This window comes from Aegilops tauschii, chromosome 6 (assembly GCF_002575655.3).
Source record: "Aegilops tauschii subsp. strangulata cultivar AL8/78 chromosome 6, Aet v6.0, whole genome shotgun sequence".
NCBI lineage: Eukaryota > Viridiplantae > Streptophyta > Magnoliopsida > Poales > Poaceae > Aegilops > Aegilops tauschii.
In genome coordinates this window covers 344,229,987-344,248,148 of record NC_053040.3, presented here as the reverse complement: position 1 = coordinate 344,248,148, position 18,162 = coordinate 344,229,987, and the positions used below count along the sequence as shown (strand labels likewise).

General features: G+C 47.7%; 3 protein-coding genes across 3 annotated transcripts; 2 read left to right on the top strand and 1 right to left on the bottom strand.

The window, feature by feature from the left end:
• Positions 1-478: 478 nt before the first annotated feature.
• Positions 479-1,326, top strand: LOC109740635 (uncharacterized protein At1g08160). Its single transcript, XM_020299690.4, has one exon. The coding sequence runs from the start codon at positions 604-606 to the stop codon at positions 1,189-1,191; it is 588 nt and encodes a 195-aa protein (XP_020155279.1). The 5' UTR covers positions 479-603; the 3' UTR covers positions 1,192-1,326.
• Positions 1,327-9,667: 8,341 nt separating this feature from the next.
• On the top strand, positions 9,668-11,573 carry LOC109740626 (purine-uracil permease NCS1). The gene has a single exon (XM_020299680.4). The coding sequence runs from the start codon at positions 9,747-9,749 to the stop codon at positions 11,367-11,369; it is 1,623 nt and encodes a 540-aa protein (XP_020155269.1). The 5' UTR covers positions 9,668-9,746; the 3' UTR covers positions 11,370-11,573.
• Positions 11,574-11,803: 230 nt separating this feature from the next.
• On the bottom strand, positions 11,804-15,121 carry LOC109740627 (uncharacterized). The gene is made up of 5 exons (XM_020299681.4): positions 14,908-15,121; positions 14,124-14,323; positions 13,721-13,805; positions 12,327-12,395; positions 11,804-12,237 (listed from the first exon to the last, which is right to left on the bottom strand). The coding sequence occupies exons 1-5, from the start codon at positions 14,989-14,991 to the stop codon at positions 12,145-12,147; spliced, it is 531 nt and encodes a 176-aa protein (XP_020155270.1). The 5' UTR covers positions 14,992-15,121; the 3' UTR covers positions 11,804-12,144.
• Between the last annotated feature and the right edge of the window lie 3,041 nt (positions 15,122-18,162).

Sequence of the window (18,162 nt, the reverse complement as noted above, 5' to 3'; positions counted from 1 at the left end):
TATTTTTCTCGCAAAAAAGATCATTTATTTGCTCAGAAAAGGAAACCCTGCTAATCCTGGTAGCTTTTTGGAGATTTCAGATGGATGAAAATCAGGAAGGCGCGATACCTTTCTCCCGACTCCTCCGCATTCTTCTGTAAACCCCCGTCTTTTGATCCAAAGTAAAAAAAAGCTCCACATGTGATGTGAGCGCACCATTCGTGGGCTGTCAATATGCTTTCCCTTCCTTGCCGCGCATCGATTCCTACGTAGGAGTGAGCCAGAAGGATTCCAAAACCAAAGCTCCGCCCAAACTCTAGAGCCCACGGCGAATTGACCGCTGCCTGCGAACGAACTCGTTGCACCACCACCACGGCTGGCGGCTCGTCGCATGCAAAACGTACCAAAACCGCCTGCTACGTATACTCCAACCACAGGATGTGACACCTCGCAGAAACCTCCCCTCGCCACTCAAAGCATCGCCCTGCAGGCTGCAGCTCACTATATAGAGACGCGGCGACGCAATCCGTTTCCAACAAGCCAAGATAGAGAAGCTCGAGCCTAGAGAATCTAGCTAGCTCAAGCAGTGCATCGCCTTAAGCTCCGGGGCGAAGGAAGGAAGGGATGGCGGGGCCACTGAGCGCGACGCGGCGCACGCGCCCGACGCCGGCGCAGTGCATCGCGGCGACGCTGTTCGCGCTGCTCGTCGTCGTGGCCATCATCGTCATCATCTGGCTGGCGGTCCGGCCCGGGAAGCTGCGCCTCTCCGTCGACCACGCCGCGGTCCGCGGCTTCAACTTCACGTCGGGGGGCGCGCTGCAGGGCACCTTCGCCCTCGTCCTCCGCGCCTACAACCCCAACAAGCGCACCGCCGTGTACCGCTCGCTCGACGTCGGCGTGTGGTACGGCGGCACGTACCTGGGCGGCGCCGAGGTGCCGGGGTTCCGCCAGCCGCCGCGCAACGAGACGAGGATCGTCGTGGCGGCTCCGGCGGCGCGGGAACCGCTGCCGCGGGACGTGGAGCGGGAGATGAAGAAGGACCGGTCCGCCGGGAGGCTGCCGCTGGACGTGCACGTCCGGGGCAAGGTGTGGTTCAAGTACGGCCTGGTGAGGACGCGGCGGTACAAGATGCGCGCGAGCTGCCCGCTGGTGCCCGTCGAGTTCGCCTCGCCCAGCTCCTTCGACCGGGTCTACTGCCACGTGCATATCTGAGTCCCGTGCACGTACATATTATACGGTGTGTGTCTGCTTTGCTTGTGTGTTTGGTCAGAGGATTCGTTCCCCATGCTTGGATTATTAGTTTGATGGTACATGTTGTTTTTATTCAATCTTCATTTGTATTACGATTGGGTTTGTGTATTCTTTGATGTAACTAATCAGACCTCCCATGGACTGTCACATATTTTTAAATGCCAAATTCTTCATGGAAAATTACAGGTGTATGACTATACACGACACAGAGTTGTCCTTTTTTTTCTCTTCTAATAAGAACATCAAGCATATCATTTTCGTGCAACTTCTCCAAGCTCACCGCCCACATACACAACCTTTAGTCCACTGGAAGTCATCACCTTTTTCAGCCTCTTCTACCAAGAGAATGCTCCTTCTTGCATTGGATTTAGACCATACCAGACTACCAGAGGCTAACGCATGCTTCACCGTGTCGTTCTTGTTCTTCGTGGTGTTTTTTTCATTCATATATCGACACACATGTGGGGCTGCTGTTAGAGACTGTATTTGTTCTGTGTGAGGAGTGGAGTTATTTGGTACGTGGTTGTGATATCCTTACATGTTCTGGTAGCAGTGTTACCCGATGATGGTTATGTGAGCCCTTTTTAAGCTCCTATTCCACGATTGAAACCATGAAATTGCTTATGTAACTTACATGGGCTGGCCAATGAAGTTCTCGCTCGCTCAGCTCAGCTCCCTACCCCGCTCGCTCGGTTAGTTTTTTCCCCATTCGCTTCACTTCTAGCTCAGAATAACCGGCTATCGTATTTACTTTATTTGATTGAATGGTTCGGTCAATAAAAAAGATAAACACTGATTTTTTTAAAATATTGAATTTTAAATAATATTGTGAATTAAAAAACCATGATTTTTCATTAAAATGAATTTTAAAAATATTGTGAATTTAAATAATGTTTGTAAATTTGAAAAAATTCACCAATTTAAAAATATCACATATTGTAAAAAAATCATGAACTTTACAAAAATTCATGAATTAAAAAATGTTCAAGAATTTGATTTTTTTATAATAAAAATATGCATGTTTTTCAAATGTTTGCAGTTGTTAATTAATATGCATAATTAAAAAAATTAAAATAAAAAGAGGAGAAATCGGAAAAAACAAACATGAAAAGAAAAAATGGGAAAAACAAAAGAGAAACTATTAAAGAGCAGTAGAAAGACACAAAGAAGAAATACAAACGAAAAGCCAGGCGATATCTTCTCAATATCGGGAAAACCGGTCGGCCCATGACGAATACTTGGGCTTTACCCCGCAGGACGTGCGTGAAACGCAGACGGCGCCGCCTCCTCCTCTTGCGAAAGAACATATGGTTTCTCCACCTCCTGCCGCCGCCGCCGGTCCACCTTGTCTCCGGTGGCCCTAGGGCCATGGAGGCGCGGTGGACCCCAACCCTTGCTGGGGAGGTATTCTGCTCTGTTTCTTGGTGTTTTGTGAGTCCGATTAGGGTTTGTATCCTACTTACAAAGGCGAGGAGGTGGCGACTCTCTGAAGATGGAATATGGTTTTCCCCGTCGGGGCCCCGTTCCGGTGGTACGTCTAGCGTCGTCGGAGGGTGTGTGGAGGTGTGTCTCCGGCGGATCTTGCGGGATTTGGTCAATGTTGGTCTTCGATGGATCCGCTTGGATCCAGTTTTTGTTCGTCTTTGTTCCTGTATCCACAGGTTGGATTCTTTCGATCTATACTTCATTTCATCGGCGACAGTTGTTGTTCTGGTGCGTTGGTCTTGTGGGACCTTAGTACAACGACTTTCCGATTGTTTACTATAACAAGTTTGGCTTGGCTCCAATGAGGGAGGGGTGATGCCGCCGGCGTGCCTTTGGCTCGCTCCAGTGCATGTAGTCGTCGCTAGATGGTCTATGGATATGGATGTAATTTTTGTTATTTCTATGTTCTTTGTACTACCATGCTATGATGAATAGATCGGAAGTTTTCTGACTTGTGTAAACCCACAGCCTCTAACGCACCAGGACGCTCCAATTCTAGGATGATAATGTCATATGGATAATGTTCGCCAAATGCCCAATGCACCTTCTCCTATACTTTTTCCTTCCCCAAAGCACTTTGTTTTATATCAAGAGACTTTATTCCTCAAATAATGGAAGATCGTTTACAAGGGAAGATGAAATAAAGTCAGGGATAGCATCCCAAACACAGGAGGTACTGGAGCTAAAAGCATATTTTGCTATAGTATTCGCCACCTCATTGGCCTCTCTAAAACAATGTGAGAAATTAACTTGGCCAAATTCCTTCATCAGTTGTTTACTCTCCATCATCATTAGAACGGAAGGTCCTGCATAATCGTTCTCACCTTTCATGGCATCAACAGCAAAAGAGCTATCAGATTCAATTATCAGCTTGCTATAGCCAATGCTCGCCGCCAAATAGAATCCATTTCTGATCGCAGTCATTTCCGCCGAGTCTACATTAGGAACGTGAGGCATGAGCCATGAGGCAGCCGCAATAAAATTGCCATTCTCATCTCGGGCCACTGCGCCAGAAGCTCCTAACAATGTTTCAGCGACGAATGAAGCATCAACATTTATTTTAACGAATCCTTTGGATGGCTTCTTCCACATTTGATCGAGTTTACGCTTTGGAGACTTTGAGTTAGCAGCTCGCATAAAATTTGTCAACAGAACTTTGATGGAGATGGCAGATCGCTTTGCATTTTGCACAGATTCTCCCCTCACCAAATGTCGCCGTTGCCACCAAAGAAACCATGCAGCAAGTAGCGCCGGTTCAGCAGATGGCAAGCCTCCGGTGACTGATTGCATTTTAGCTAAAATTTCAAGTGTAACTGATCCTGACCTATCTTGCATAACCGCTTTTCGCACATCATCATAAAGTCCCAAGTCCTTCCATACATCTTTTACTCTGGCACACTTGAAGAGGCAGTGTTGTATGTCCTCATGTCCCAAGGAGCAGATCGGGCATTGAATAGGTGTCCATATGTGCCTTCCTGAAAGGACCCCATAACATGGTAAAACCCCATGCAACACTTTCCATGCAAATATTTTAACCTTCCCTGGAATTCTTAACTTCTAGACTTCTTTCCAGATTGAATTCAAGTTGACCCTGCCTTGATCATTTATTCTGTACCCTCGTTGCCCATGTTGATGTTCCCACTCTCGGTGGTTTGCAGAACGTACAGAAAAGGTTCCCGATCTTGTGTAATTCCACCCGATAAAATCATCCATGCTATGCACATTCAAAGGGATTTGTAGTATACGTTGAGCATCGACTGGTGAAAAAACATCTCGGATTAGGATTTCATCCCAAGAACCAGAGTTAGGGTCAATGAGCTCATCAACCTTAGATAGGATGATGTTCCCTTTAGGAGTAATAACTTTTCTGCTCGGGCTAGATGGAATCCATGGATCGCTCCAAATATTAATTTCAGCTCCGGATCCAACTCTCCAAATGCATCCCCTGTTAAAGGTTTGAATTCCCGATACAATACTCTGCCAGGTATAGGAGGAACCCTTCTTTGCTCCAGCCTTTAGGATATTTCCATCAGGATAGTACTTAGCCCTTAACACACGCGCGCACAAAGAATCTGGGCTCTGGATTAGTCGCCAACATTGTTTTGCTAACATAGCAAGGTTGAAACTATGAAGGTCTCAAAATCCCATGCCCCCTTCCTTCTTCGGAGTACACATCTTCCACCACGCGAACCAGTGCATTTTCTTTCTGTCCTCCTCATCTCCCCACCAGAATCCCGATATCTCATCGGTTATGGCCTTGCAAATACCTTTGGGTAATTTGAAAACTGACATAGCATATGAAGGTATTGCTTGCGCCACAGATCAGCAAGATTTCCTTTCCCTGCATAGACAAAACTTTCTCCTTCCAGCCTTTCAGACGTTGGCACACTTGGTCAATTAGGTCTTGGAAACAGTCACTTCTGTCCACCCCAACCATAGTTGGGAGACCCAAATATGTATCGGAGAGAGCTTCAGTTAATATATTTAATTCCCTGCAAATATCCTCTCTCACAGAAACACCAGTGTTTGGGCTAAAATTAATACTGGATTTAGCATTACTAACCATTTGTCCAGAGCTTTGACAGTAAGTTTCCAGCACCTTCTTCAATGTTCTTGCATTGCTGATATTAGCCTTCATTAAAATTAAGGAGTCATCTGCAAAAAGAAGATGTGATATAGACGGCGCATTCCGACAGACTTTAACTCCTTCAATTCCCCTAATATCCTCCTCATGAGCTAGAAGGCTTGAGAGACCCTCTGAGCAGATTAGAAATAAGTACGGGGATAGCGGGTCTCCCTGTCTCAATCCCCTTGTCGGCACAAATTCATCAGTTTCAGTGCCATTAACATGAATCTTGTAACTTACCGATGATACGCATTCCATGATCATCTCCACCCATTCTTCTTGAAATCCCATTCTCATCATCATGTTACGCAAGAAACCCCACTCAACTCTATCATATGCTTTGTGTATGTCCACTTTTACAGCACAGTAACCATTAGAGCCATGGGTCTTTTTCTTTATCGCATGAAAGCTCTCATAAGCAACCAAAACATTGTCGGTAATAAGTCTACCCGGGACAAAAGCACTCTGAGTTGGGGATATAATTTCAGGAAGTATCTTTTTCAATCTATTAACTATCATCTTCGAGATAATTTTGTAGACCACATTACACAAACTAATCGGTCTATATTGGGTGATTACCTCTGGATTGTCTACCTTGGGGATAAGCACAATGTTAGTTGCATTCCACCCCGTTGGTATTTTCTTCTTATTTATAGCATCAAGAACCTCTTTGGTGAGCTCATCACCAAGTATATGCCAGAATCTCTTGAAGAATAAAGCGTGGAGACTGTCCGGGCCAGGGGCCTTCACGTCCCCGATTTGGAACAGTGCCCTCTTAACTTCATCCCCTGTGTAATCTGCGCACAAAAAGTCATTCATTGCAGCCGAAACAGTTGGCTTTACTAATGCTAGAAGTCCCTGGTCAGTATCCCCTGCCTCTGAAGTGAACAATGACACAAAATAGTCCCGCACCAGGGGCTTAAGGCTGTCATTTCCTTCCACCCATCCATCCATAGTGTTCTTAAGACGCTTAATCGGATTTTTCTTCCTCCGCATAGAAGCGTACTGCTGGAAATATGAACTGTTCCGGTCTCCATGTCGCAGCCAAGTCACCCTGCCCCGTTGGGCCCAATATATCTCGTCTTGTTCCAATATGTTTTCTATAAGAACTGTAAGTTCCTTCTGCCTCACCTTAACTTCATCTTTCATAGGAGCTCGGATGAGCTTCTCTAGTTCTTTTTGAACTTTCCTCAACCTGATCGTGAACTTTTGAGTACCGTCCGATCCCACACATGCAGATCATTATGGACAGACTCAAGCTTGTCTCGTATGCTCGGACACACGCCATTGTGTACTGCTTTTTCCCATGCAGTTCAGACGATTTCCTCCACTGTATCTTCTGCTAACCAACGTGCCTCAAATCTTCTTTCCTTCCTCTGGCGATCAGCTACATCACGGAGATGATTTGTGTCTAGACAAATAGGCCGATGGTCAGATTTTCCCATCTCCAGGTTTATCAATCCTGCCCAAGGATGCATCTGCGCCCATGACTGGTTAGACACTGCCCTGTCTAGCCTTTCTCTTAGTCCTCCTCGAAACCAAGTAAACTTATCTCCTTCGTAACCAATATCTTCTAGGGAGCAGTCTAATAAAGCATCCTGAAACGCTTGCATTCTTGACTGATGCCGAGGGGCTCCCCCTTCTTTTTCAGAAGAGTAGAGAATCTCATTAAAGTCCCCTATTACTGTCCACGGTAGATCTATTTGTGAATGCAATTCACGTAAATTATTATAGGTACGGTCCTTGTTATTCCAACTAGGTTCTCCGTATAAACAAGTTAGTCTCCAAGTGTCCCCATTCGATTCTTCAACTGACACATCAATATAGTCTAATGTAGTTGTCTGGGAGTAGATTCTCACCTCCTTCTTCCAGACTAACAAGAGACCACCTCTTCAACCATCTAGACTTGGAGCTACTATCCTGTGGTCCATCTTTAGTTTCTTCTTAACCTCATCTGCCTGAAGATCATCAAGGTGCGTCTCAGACAGGAAGAAGACATCCGGGCTATGCCTTCTCTGAATATCCAGAAGCGAGCGGACTGTCGGGGGACCAAGGAGGCCCTGACAGTCCCAGCTTATGAGTTTTATTATCCTTGGTGGTACTCCAGCCACTCCCAGCCAGAAGCAAAACTTGCATGAACAAATCTTGAACTTGCACGTGCAGATCAGCCACCAGTAATTGTACGTACAGATCACTTGCCCTTGTACGAACAGATCACACCTCGGATAAACAATCAGTCAGAAACCAGATCATCCATCCATAGAACCAACATGCAGCGACCTGGAGAAGCAAGCCGGCTGAATTGACAACGACACCTGCCGCGATAGTTCACGTAGAGTCAGACAAAATACAGACGATCTGACGAGCAGACCGGCTGGAATCAAAGATGACACACCTACGCAAAGCGAAGGGGTCGGAACATGGTAGCGGCGGCGCCGCCGCCGAAGTGGCGGCCGGCGTGGCCGCTGACCTAGATCGCCTTTCTTGTCGCAAGAGCATGAAACAGTACGAAACGCGGTTTCAACTTTACGAAGCGGCGTATCGGAAAGCACTTCTGACTGGCCTACGTGTCTCGATGAAAAAAGCAAGTCGCGCTCCCACATCAGACTCGAGCTCGGTGGCGGATCACAGGAGTTTCATGAAGCTATGGGCAGCAGACGTGCCGAATAAGGTCAAAACCCACTCCTGGAGGATGGTTTCAAACGGGCTGGCGGTCGGAATGGAACTACAACGCCGACGCATCAAACATGGAGTATTCTATGTAGCTTGCGGGCGCGAGGAATCGCTGGTACATCGTTTCTGGCACTGTCCCCACTCGGCTCACTTCTGGGAGATCATGCGTGAGGAGGTTGGGCCACAGCTGCGGGGACCGCCGAGAGAGATAGAATCTTTCTGAAGCATGCGATCATGGATCCTGGAGTTGCTAGCTGACGGCTCAGCGGAGGAAAGGGAGCTGATGATGATGGCTTGGTATGAGCTATGGCTAGCAAGGAACAATGCCAGGGAGACGAAGAAGATAGAGGTGCCGGCGACCATCACCAGCAGGGTGCTGTACCTGAGGGAGGAATGGAAATCTGTCCACGTGAAGGCTATACAACAACCAGAGCAGCGAAATCTGCAAACTTGGAAGAAACCGGAGGTGGGATGGGTGAAAGCGAATGCGGATGGAGCAATGGCAAAGAGCAAAGGGTCGGGAGCGGGAGGTGTAGTCCTTAGGGACTGCCATGGTGAGTTCTTGGTAGGAGCTTGCCATTTTTTTCCAGCTGTCACGGATCCTGAAGTGGTAGAGTTGCATGTGTGCCGGCGAGCCATATTGCTAGCTCAAGAACTAAATGTGCAGAAACTCATCTCGAAACGGACTCTAAGGAAGCGGTCTGAAAGCTGCTCGATGTCAACAAAGATTTCTCTAACACTAGGCACCTAGTTCAGCAGATCAAAAACTTGCTTGGAGCTGTCTAGGAGCACCGTGTGGTTTGGGTGTGTAGGAGTGCAAATAAAATAGCACATGTCCTAGCTAGGGAGGGTTGCTGTAAATCTCTTTGTAAAACTTGGCTTCATGTACCCTCGGAGTGTGTCCGCTCCAAGGTTGCAGAAGAGATGAACTCTGAATAAAAGAGCAACTGTTTTCCCCTAAAAAAAAGACTGGCCTACGTGTTGGAAAAGTTTTTCCTGCGTAAGAAAACTCTCTCTAACCGCATCGGTGGTCAGTTTTTTTTTGAATGGGCATCAGTGGTCACTGTTAATTATTTAGTTTTACTCAAAGAAAAAGCTAATCATTCGTTTGTATCTTTTTTTTTTTTTGCGGGAGATTCGTTTGTATCATTCGACTTCGACGAAACGTGGTTAACTGGTTATGGACTTACTATATGATATACACTCATAGTCGTTGGTCATGTCATAACCTCTACTTTACTCCGCTATAAACAATGCTCAAGTTGAGTGATCGGTCCAATTATGCGTCGATGGCAGCTTGGACGAGATCAGCTCCTAAACTAAAACTGGCCTATCATCACATGGCCCTAACATGCTGTATCATCAACCCAACAAATCACCATCACACCGAGTTATCTCCCAACACTCCAGATCCCTGGGCGTCACCTTCCCGATCACTTCCTCCACTGCATCTAAAAAGTGTTTAATATTGTGCGCCTGATCAATCCACTGCCGTCCATTCCTCATCAGACGGTTCAGCTCACTCTTGGACAGCGAGGAACCATTGCAGCCGAGCGCCAACGGAATCTGATCTCGCTGTCGTGGGTGGTGGGCCCGGTTGCACAGTCACCCGTGGTGCAACCCGCCAAGCAACAAGATCCCCCCTATCGTTTCATGCCTCCAACGAAGCTCCAACAAGTCAAGAGCTCTCTCCGCCCCATCTCCTTCCCCTCCCCCTGCCCCTCCGACGACCATGGCCGTGTCCATGGCGATGTCCAGAGCTCTCGCCGTGCGCCAGCCCAACCATTTTCGCCACCGCCTCGTGTCGACGAGCTCCCAGCAGGCGTCACCGCCGCGGCTGCCTCTTCTATCCCCTCGCGGACCAAGCCTCACGCTCGCCGGGCGCCCGCGGATGCTGCCGGCGAGACCCAGGCTCTCGGGAAGCGAATCGGACCTGTCCCCGACGCCGCTCTCGGAGCGCACCATGACGGCCTGGGACCTGGCCAGCCTCTGGATCGGCCTCGTGGTGGGCGTGCCGTCCTACTACCTCGCCGGCAGCCTCGTCGACCTAGGCATGTCCGCGCTCCAGGGCGTCGCCACGGTCGCCTTCGCCAACCTCGTCGTCCTCGTCTGCCTCGTGCTCACGGCCGCGCCGGCGGTCACGCACGGGCTGCCGTTCCCGGTGCTCGCGCGCGCCACGTTCGGCGTGCGCGGGGCGCACGTCCCGGCCGTCATCCGTGCCCTCGTCGGCTGCGGCTGGTTCGGCATCGAGTCCTGGATCGGGGGACGCGCCGTGTTCCTTCTCCTGCCGTCAGCTCTCAAGACGTACCAGCCGCTGCTCACGCCGGTGCCCGGCCTTGGCGCGGCGCCGCTCGAGTTCGCCTGCTTCCTGGCCTTCTGGGCCGCGCAGCTCGGCGTCATCATGAACGGCATGGAGGGCATCCGGAAGCTCGAGAGGTACTCGGCGCCGGTGCTCATCGTGCTCACCTCCGCGCTGCTCACCTGGGCCTACGTGACCGCCGGCGGCTTCGGGCGCATCCTCTCGCTGCCGCCGCGGCTGACGGGCGCCGAGTTCTGGAAGGTGTTCTTCCCGGCGCTCACGGCGAACATCGGCTTCTGGGCCACGGTGGCCATCAACATACCGGACTTCGCGCGGTACGCGCGCAGCCAGGCAGACCAGGTGCTCGGCCAGGCCGGGCTGCCGGTGTTCATGGGCATGTTCACCTTCGCGGGGCTCGCCGTGACCTCCTCCACCGAGGCCATATTCGGCCACATCATCTCCGACCCAATCGAGCTCCTCGGGCGCATCGGCGGGCCGGCGACGACGGTCCTCGCCATCTTCGGCATCAGCCTCGCGACCATCACGACCAACATCGCTGCCAACGTAGTGGCGCCGGCGAACGCGTTCGTCAGCATGAGCCCGCGGAGGTTCACGTTCTCGCAGGGGGCGCTCATCACCGCGTTGCTCGGCATCGCCTGCCAGCCGTGGCGGCTGCTCAGCTCCAGCGAGAGCTTCGTCTACACCTGGCTGCTGGGCTACTCGGCGCTCATGGGCCCCATCGGAGGGGTCATCCTCGCCGACCACTACATTGTGAGGCGCACCGCCTTGGACGTCGACGCGCTCTACTCGGAGGAGAGGGAGAGCCCCTACTACTTCCAGGGTGGTTTCAACGTTGCCGCCATGGTGGCGATGGCGGCCGGAGTTGCCCCGATCGTGCCGGGGTTTCTGCACAAGGTTGGCGTTCTGCCGAGTGTCTCCAGTGCCTTCGTCGCAGCCTACAACAATGCCTGGTTTGTGAGCTTTTTCGTCGCCGGCACCGTCTACTGCCTGCTCTGTCGCCGGAGAGGCGGTGAAGTGAAATACCAAAGCAGTTGATAGTTATGTGGGCTTGCAGAAAACCTTTGGAGTTTGGAAATAAATACTTTTGAAAGTGGGTTTCTGAATAGCACGCTGAACAAAAGAAGGCGTGTATAACACATTCATGGTTCTTGCCCAAAATTAAACCGAGTAGAGCTTCCATGCAACTTGTAAAGTATTCCATCCGTTCACAAATAGAAGATGTTCTAACTTTTTTCCGAATCGGAAGTATGTAGTTCGTATTGAAATATCCAATATATTTGTGAACAGAGCGAGTAGTTAATTATAATAAGAAATTTAAAACAAAATTATTACTCTTATCTGTCCTGCAATGTATCTCTGAGAATCAGGCCTCGATTTAGTTCAAGATAAGTTGTGTTTCCACTCCTTTTTTATGCAATGGAAGCGAGGCACTTCCTAATGAAATTTTTAGCTATCACAAAGGCAACATATGAAGTTCGTAACAAAGACAACATCGAAGCCTCGAAATGACAAGATTCTCTACCAAGAAAAAGAAAAAACTCAGTCTCAAATGTGTCACTAACATGTCTGGGTTACCATGCCTCATTGTTGGTTTACATAACCAAAAGGGTCAGGAAATATACAAATACCAATGCTGGTATTCATCATAACTTAAAGATTAGTTGACATTTGTGCTAGCTGTCGGATCAAATGATACATGAATCATATCATTCATGTTAGCAAACTCGCCAACAGCTTGCACTCTAGTTGGACAGCTATGATATGAGAAACCAACCTACTCTTCCAAGGCATGGGGTATGTATGTGTCATATCAACGGGTCCTGGTTTTCACCATCTTCCCTCTAGATGCCTTTTTCTCCATTTTTTCCCTCTTCTTTCGAGACTTCTCATCTTCGACTTCACCCTGAAAACAGGAGGTACAATACTTATGTGTCATTTCCAAATAACCCTGAATGGTAACAATTGCTAACTTTGGTACGTGGTCTATTTTACCTCTGAACCACCACCGAAGAATGTTCCTTTCAACAGAAAAAAGATCTTGTATCCACCGAAAGCTGGTATCTGCATATAGGAATGTATAGATAATAAGCAATATAATCAGAAGTTGACAATATTGGGGAACCCTCTTGGTAGTGTCTACAACTCTTGAGAACAGAGTAGATACTATATTCTAAATGGGTTTTCCACTCAAAAAAGTTTTCCCCTGTTGCTATACAAAGCACTTGCAAATTTGGTGCAAAAATATGACCCATATGTATTCCACTCATAACAGAGTGGTACAATTTGGATAACACATTACTGCATTGACTATTCAAACTGCACTGCTGTTTTCTTTATACAGGATGCATATTTTTTGCACAAAACAATTCAAGTATATATAAATTATAGCATGAAGTGTGCCCATGATTTTAGAAAATCGAAATGTTGTGGAGTGGGAAAATTGCGTGAAAACACAAATAATAGAAGTAACTAGTCAGATGTCTATTTAGTGAAGAAACACTAAAGCCTGCTTTACCCCGAGATGTAAGTTGTCTGCAAGTGTCGAGATATATATAGAACAAAACTTGCAACATGTACCGATAGGTGAAGGTAATTTACATTGATCATTGTGACAGCCCCGTTATTTGGGCCGGCCACATACTACGTAACTAACCACTTGCATTTTTCAGAAATCATGCGACATGGTTAGTTCCCTTGGAACCCTTGGCAATATATATTGATGGTGCTCTATCTTCACTAAGCAATGGAGACTATTATTGCATATGTGCTCATGCATACAGCCAACAATGGGCTGCAGTTGGACCAAATTCTAACTGGACTGGGTTGTGACAACCTTTCAGTTCAGCTGCCATATATTGCAACACTAGTTGCAAACTTGACAAAACAATCCTAAGAATGAACCAGTAGTGGAAGCTAAAGTCATACGCAACAATAATAGTACATAGCTGTCGTCTATCTAACGAAAAGGATAAAGAATGATAAATTATTTCCATCCAAGGTCCATCTTGTAAGATACTGCTCCCTACGACTCCAAAAGGAGGGTGTGCATACTTTTCGAGATTTAACTTTGACCATCAATTAGACAAATAATATACAAGTTATGTAACTTAAAATTATGCCATTGGAAAAATTCTTTCAAATACGAATTTAATGGTATAATGACACGTAACCCACATTTTATTGGTTAAATTCACACCAAACTTGAATCTTGAAAAGCGTGTGCACCTTATTTTTGGAGTCGGGATTACACAATAAGCAGGCTTTTGTTATATTTAATATGCTCTTTATTAAGAAAAAGGAACCTTAGGGTGATTTTAGCAGGACAGCAATGAATTGCTATGGTAAACAAGAATACAGTATGAAGTCCCAGGTCGTGCATATCTTACCACCAGATATGTCCACCAAAATTTTCCAGAAATAATGGACGTAAGCTGCACAAATGCTGTGATGTATATCACATCCTCTATATATCTGCAGGAAAAGATGCAGAAAACAGTTTGTAACGGGGTTATAGGAAATAAAAGAAGCACCGCATATACAAGTTCACATAATCCTCCAGTGAAAAAATAGCAATTTCTCAACTTCTCATTTTTTCCAACTATGTTAGCTTGAAAAACGATCTTATATTGTGGGACGGAGGGAGTAGTTATCAATGTGCATTTAAAGTTGGTACTGTAAATTATTTCTAAGGAAGATGACAGCCATAGACTATGTAATCCTCTAATCAGTGATTTGTCATCAAGTTCAATGATCAAAAGCTAAGAATTACACCATCATGCAGTTCCTTACTCAGAAAGCCCACCAGTGGCCAAGTCATAACCCGAACTCAGAAGTTCACGATTGTCCGCGTCAGAATATTCGGGCTTTGTCATACTAGCGAGTTGCTTGTATGAAAGAAAGTATGCAGCAGATGTCACCACGAGGCCAATCCAATGCTTCCAGGTGAAAGAAGAGTACATTACAGCCATCCTCACTACTATGTAAATAACCTGCAAAGAAGCAAAAGTTACACATGAACAGATGAACTAGTCCTCGAACACAAAATGGCTAAATTTGTCAGATAGTTAGCAAAATTATATAGCTAGATTAGATTATGCTATACATCCAGAAACACACCTTGTACCTCTTACATGTGGTTCAACAAATGTAATTCATAGAAGGAGGCTACAAAGTCTCGGCAGGCCATTAAACAAAACTAAACAAGGCAGCGGAGGAGATTCCTTGAATAAAATTAAGCCATCTCTCAGCAGAGCGCTCCTCCCTCCTACTGGATTTTTACTTCCCAACACCCCATACTGGCATGCAAGGATCAATTCTACGCTTTCGAAAAAGAGACGGAATGAACACGGACTACTACTCCAGTGCAGACTACAGAGCAGAGAGTACGGATGATTGCTCCAGGCCAGATGAGCTAATCTGGTCCTAAGTAGGCTTCACCGGAATCACTAAGGCAAGCTCAAAATCAGTCGAACTCCGTCAAAGACAAAGTATCGAGCAGCAACGATCTACGGAAGTCCCAAGTAATTCATGGATCTGAGGAGGGCGGAAGGGAGAATCGAAGGGGGCCGCTCACGTTGGACACGAGGATTATGCGCCAGAGGAGATCCATGCGCTTCCTGTTCCTCTCCACAATCTTCTTGGATCCCTGGTTCGCCATGGCCGAGCTGCACGAGATCCTTTCCTTCTCTCCCTCGTCGTCGTTGGGGTTTCTCTCTTCCGGTGTGTAATTTCTCTGTCGAGTTCAGTCTTCGATAATAACAACAATAATACTAGGGAACTGGGCTGACTCTAACCGGGCTTGGATCCACCTGGGCTTTTCAGCCCAGTACCATATACAGTAGAGAAAAGTATAGTTTTTCCCAAGATGTGGCCAATCGGATCAAAATCAAATGTTGCAGCTGTCCATGGGCAACTATCTGAGTTGGTTTCATCCGATTGTAATCCTGCCTACGCTTTGGCAGTTCCCAAAACCGGTTATTCAACCCCCTCAGATCTGTAAAACTGGATAAATGTTTCCCGGAGAGGTTTTGGACATAATTTGAGATGGTTTTGTCTTTAACCGTACTGACTGATCATGCTGATGTGGCATTGCACACTGACTTGGTAAAAGAAAATTCCCAATTCACCGGCGCCCCCGGTTGCTCTCGCGGCAAGACGCCACCCACCTCCTCCCTGGACCACCCTACCTCCGCTTGAGCTTTGCCCCTCGCGTCCGACTGCGTCGCGGCTACCACCTCCCGCCCTGCAATCGCCGTGAGTAGCATAGCTGCCGCGCCTCCCTCCTGAAGACCATGTCGAGACGGTGATGGATTTCAGGGCGGCGACGCCCTACACGACGCTGACGTGGAAGGGCATGTCATGACACTTCCGGTGCCTCAAGGACACCATGGCCACGCAGTTGCGGCATACCTGTGAGCTGCTAGGTGGGGAGGACGCTGACACAAGCTCTGGGCTCACCAAGGGGAGACGTCGTGGCTCAGCACCATCGTCCAGAGCCACCGTCAGCAGCGCGAGCCCCACTCTCCGTCGTCGAGACGTACCATGTCGATGCCCGGCTCACCGTGTCCGTCGTCGTATAACGCTGCGAGCAGCACTACGTCGTTTACACGTCCCCGCCGCATACCCTCATGTGCGGATGGCTGCGTCCTACACCTCCCTGGCATTGCCGCTACCGCATCGACCTAGCTAACCATAGTTGTGGTCACACCATGGAAGTGGTGTGTGAGATCCACACTCGACCGTGCAGCTCTGCACCCTGTGTGCGTGTCTGAGCCGCAGTGTACTATGCACCCCGCGCACATTTGTGTGTTGTCGCCACCCACCCGTAGCATCATGATGTTGCCCAGTTGCGAGCCATGCTCTGGCCGCTGCAAGCTACCAGTTCCCCGCCAATTGCTGCCTCGCACCTTTGTGGATGACGTTGGAGCCACCAAGCCCACCACGAGCTGTCGCCGCTGTTGACTTCTAATATCACCCTGGGGGAAATTTATCCAGTTTAGCACATTTGGGAGGGGTAAATAATCGGTTTTGGACCGGGTGGGGGGTATTTGATCCAATTGGCCACATTTGAGGGAGGGAGGGATATACTTTTCTCCATACAATATTTAAATGTGGTGCACCCGCGCCCTTTGCCGCTAGGGTTATCTTCCTCTTGCCGGCTACCAAGTCGACATCGAGATCTTGTCTCCCCTATCGTTCGCTCCCTTGTATCCTGGTTGGGAGTGATCAAGGGACGTTCTTTGATCATTGCCCGGTCTTTGCTATGCAATTTGAGGACGAGTGTTTTAGGGATTCTGAGCCATTGGTACTGTTTCTTCGAGTAGGGTTGACACTGGATGGAAAATCTTCGAGTTCAGGTACTGAATCCAGCGAGGTTGAAGCCATGATGAAAGAGCTCGGATTGAAAGAAGAGGATGTTGATGATGTGATCTTCAAGCAGGAGGAAGCACCGCCGTCGGAATCCATCAGGTGGATGGCCATAGCAAGAGTGCACATGGTAATGCCTTACAACCAATTCTGTTTTTTTTAGAATATGCGGCCGACTTAGGATCTCGCCAAGGAAGTGAAAATTCGCCCCCTTGAGGACAACCTGTACATAGTGAATTTGCATGTCTTGGGGATTGGGAGAGAGTTGTGGAGGAAGGTCCATGGACTTACCAAGGAAACGCCATGGTGATTGCTCCATACGAAGGGTGCACAAAATCGTCGGAGGTCAAGCTGGATGTTATTGCATTAATTCTTGTAACTAGCAAGGCTAGTGAGACTGATAATCCCACTAGTTTCGTTGGGGACCAAGACAAGTATTGTACTTTTGAGTGTTGGTGCTCAAATACTCTTACTGGTTCCATAAACTTTAAGGTCACCCATTTAAGGGAAATAATTACTTGCCTACGAACCTCTGTACTTTGGGACCCAACAAATTCCTAGATTAGAAGAAGCAGAAGCCTTAGCTCCAGAGATTTTGAACATTTTAATCTAGTACTCTAGAAGGCAATCTACTACCCAGATTCTTCTATTCTGGAGGCCTAAGTGTGAAATCACGCTTCCCAGGTGTGTCTAAAAGTTGTTGAAGGGAAAGATATTATGAAGCACGACATCATTAAGTGGATCGGTGATGGTAGTACAACAGAGATATGGAATGATAGCTGGATACCTGGGTCAAAATGATGAGTCCTATTGTTTCTCGAGTTGCTGATGCGCCCAAGTTTGTGTATGAGTTAATAAATAGTTCAAATGATTGATGAAATATAGAGTTATTTGAGATCTATCTACCCATTGATGCATCAACAATATGACGAATGCTGATTTGCTTGCAGAATGTGAATGATTAATGCTCATAGAACTTTGAAAAATCTGGTGTATTTAATGTTCAATCAACATATATGATGATAGTGGGCACGAAAAGGCAAAGGGAAGATTGGCTCAAAAGAGAGCCAGACCCTCTAACAATTCGACAAAGGAGCAATTATGGGTGAAGCTTTGAAAAGTTTATGTCTGTCGGTGTACAAAAGTAGGGGCCTTATGTACCCCTTTACTTGTGCGCGGGTAGTTCTAGCCACGCCTGCGGCCACGCTTGGCGAGGCAGAGGAAGCGAAGACACAAGACAACCAGAGCAGCGCCAAGCCAGAGGCGAGAGGAGCAAAGGGACAAGGTGGGATTTCCCCGGCAAGAGCCTTGCCGGGGCAACTTGCCCAACACCAGCGAGGCCGCCACCCTTGAGCCTAAGAGTTCCAACACCATCAACGACATTGGAACCAAGGCTCGGGAGGCGCCTGCATGGTGGCATGCAGATCTTTGTGAAGACCAAGAACATACAAGCCTAGATGAG

Coding starts and splice junctions, on each gene's coding strand:
- LOC109740635 (XM_020299690.4), top strand. CDS start 604: ATGGCGGGGCCACTGAGCGCGACGCGGCGCACGCGCCCGACGCCGGCG.
- LOC109740626 (XM_020299680.4), top strand. CDS start 9,747: ATGGCCGTGTCCATGGCGATGTCCAGAGCTCTCGCCGTGCGCCAGCCC.
- LOC109740627 (XM_020299681.4), bottom strand. CDS start 14,991: ATGGCGAACCAGGGATCCAAGAAGATTGTGGAGAGGAACAGGAAGCGC. Junction 12,396..13,720: donor TTTGGTGGACATATCTGGTG/GTAAGATATGCA, acceptor TCCTATATGCAG/ATACCAGCTTTCGGTGGATA. Junction 12,238..12,326: donor TCTTCGGTGGTGGTTCAGAG/GTAAAATAGACC, acceptor TCCTGTTTTCAG/GGTGAAGTCGAAGATGAGAA.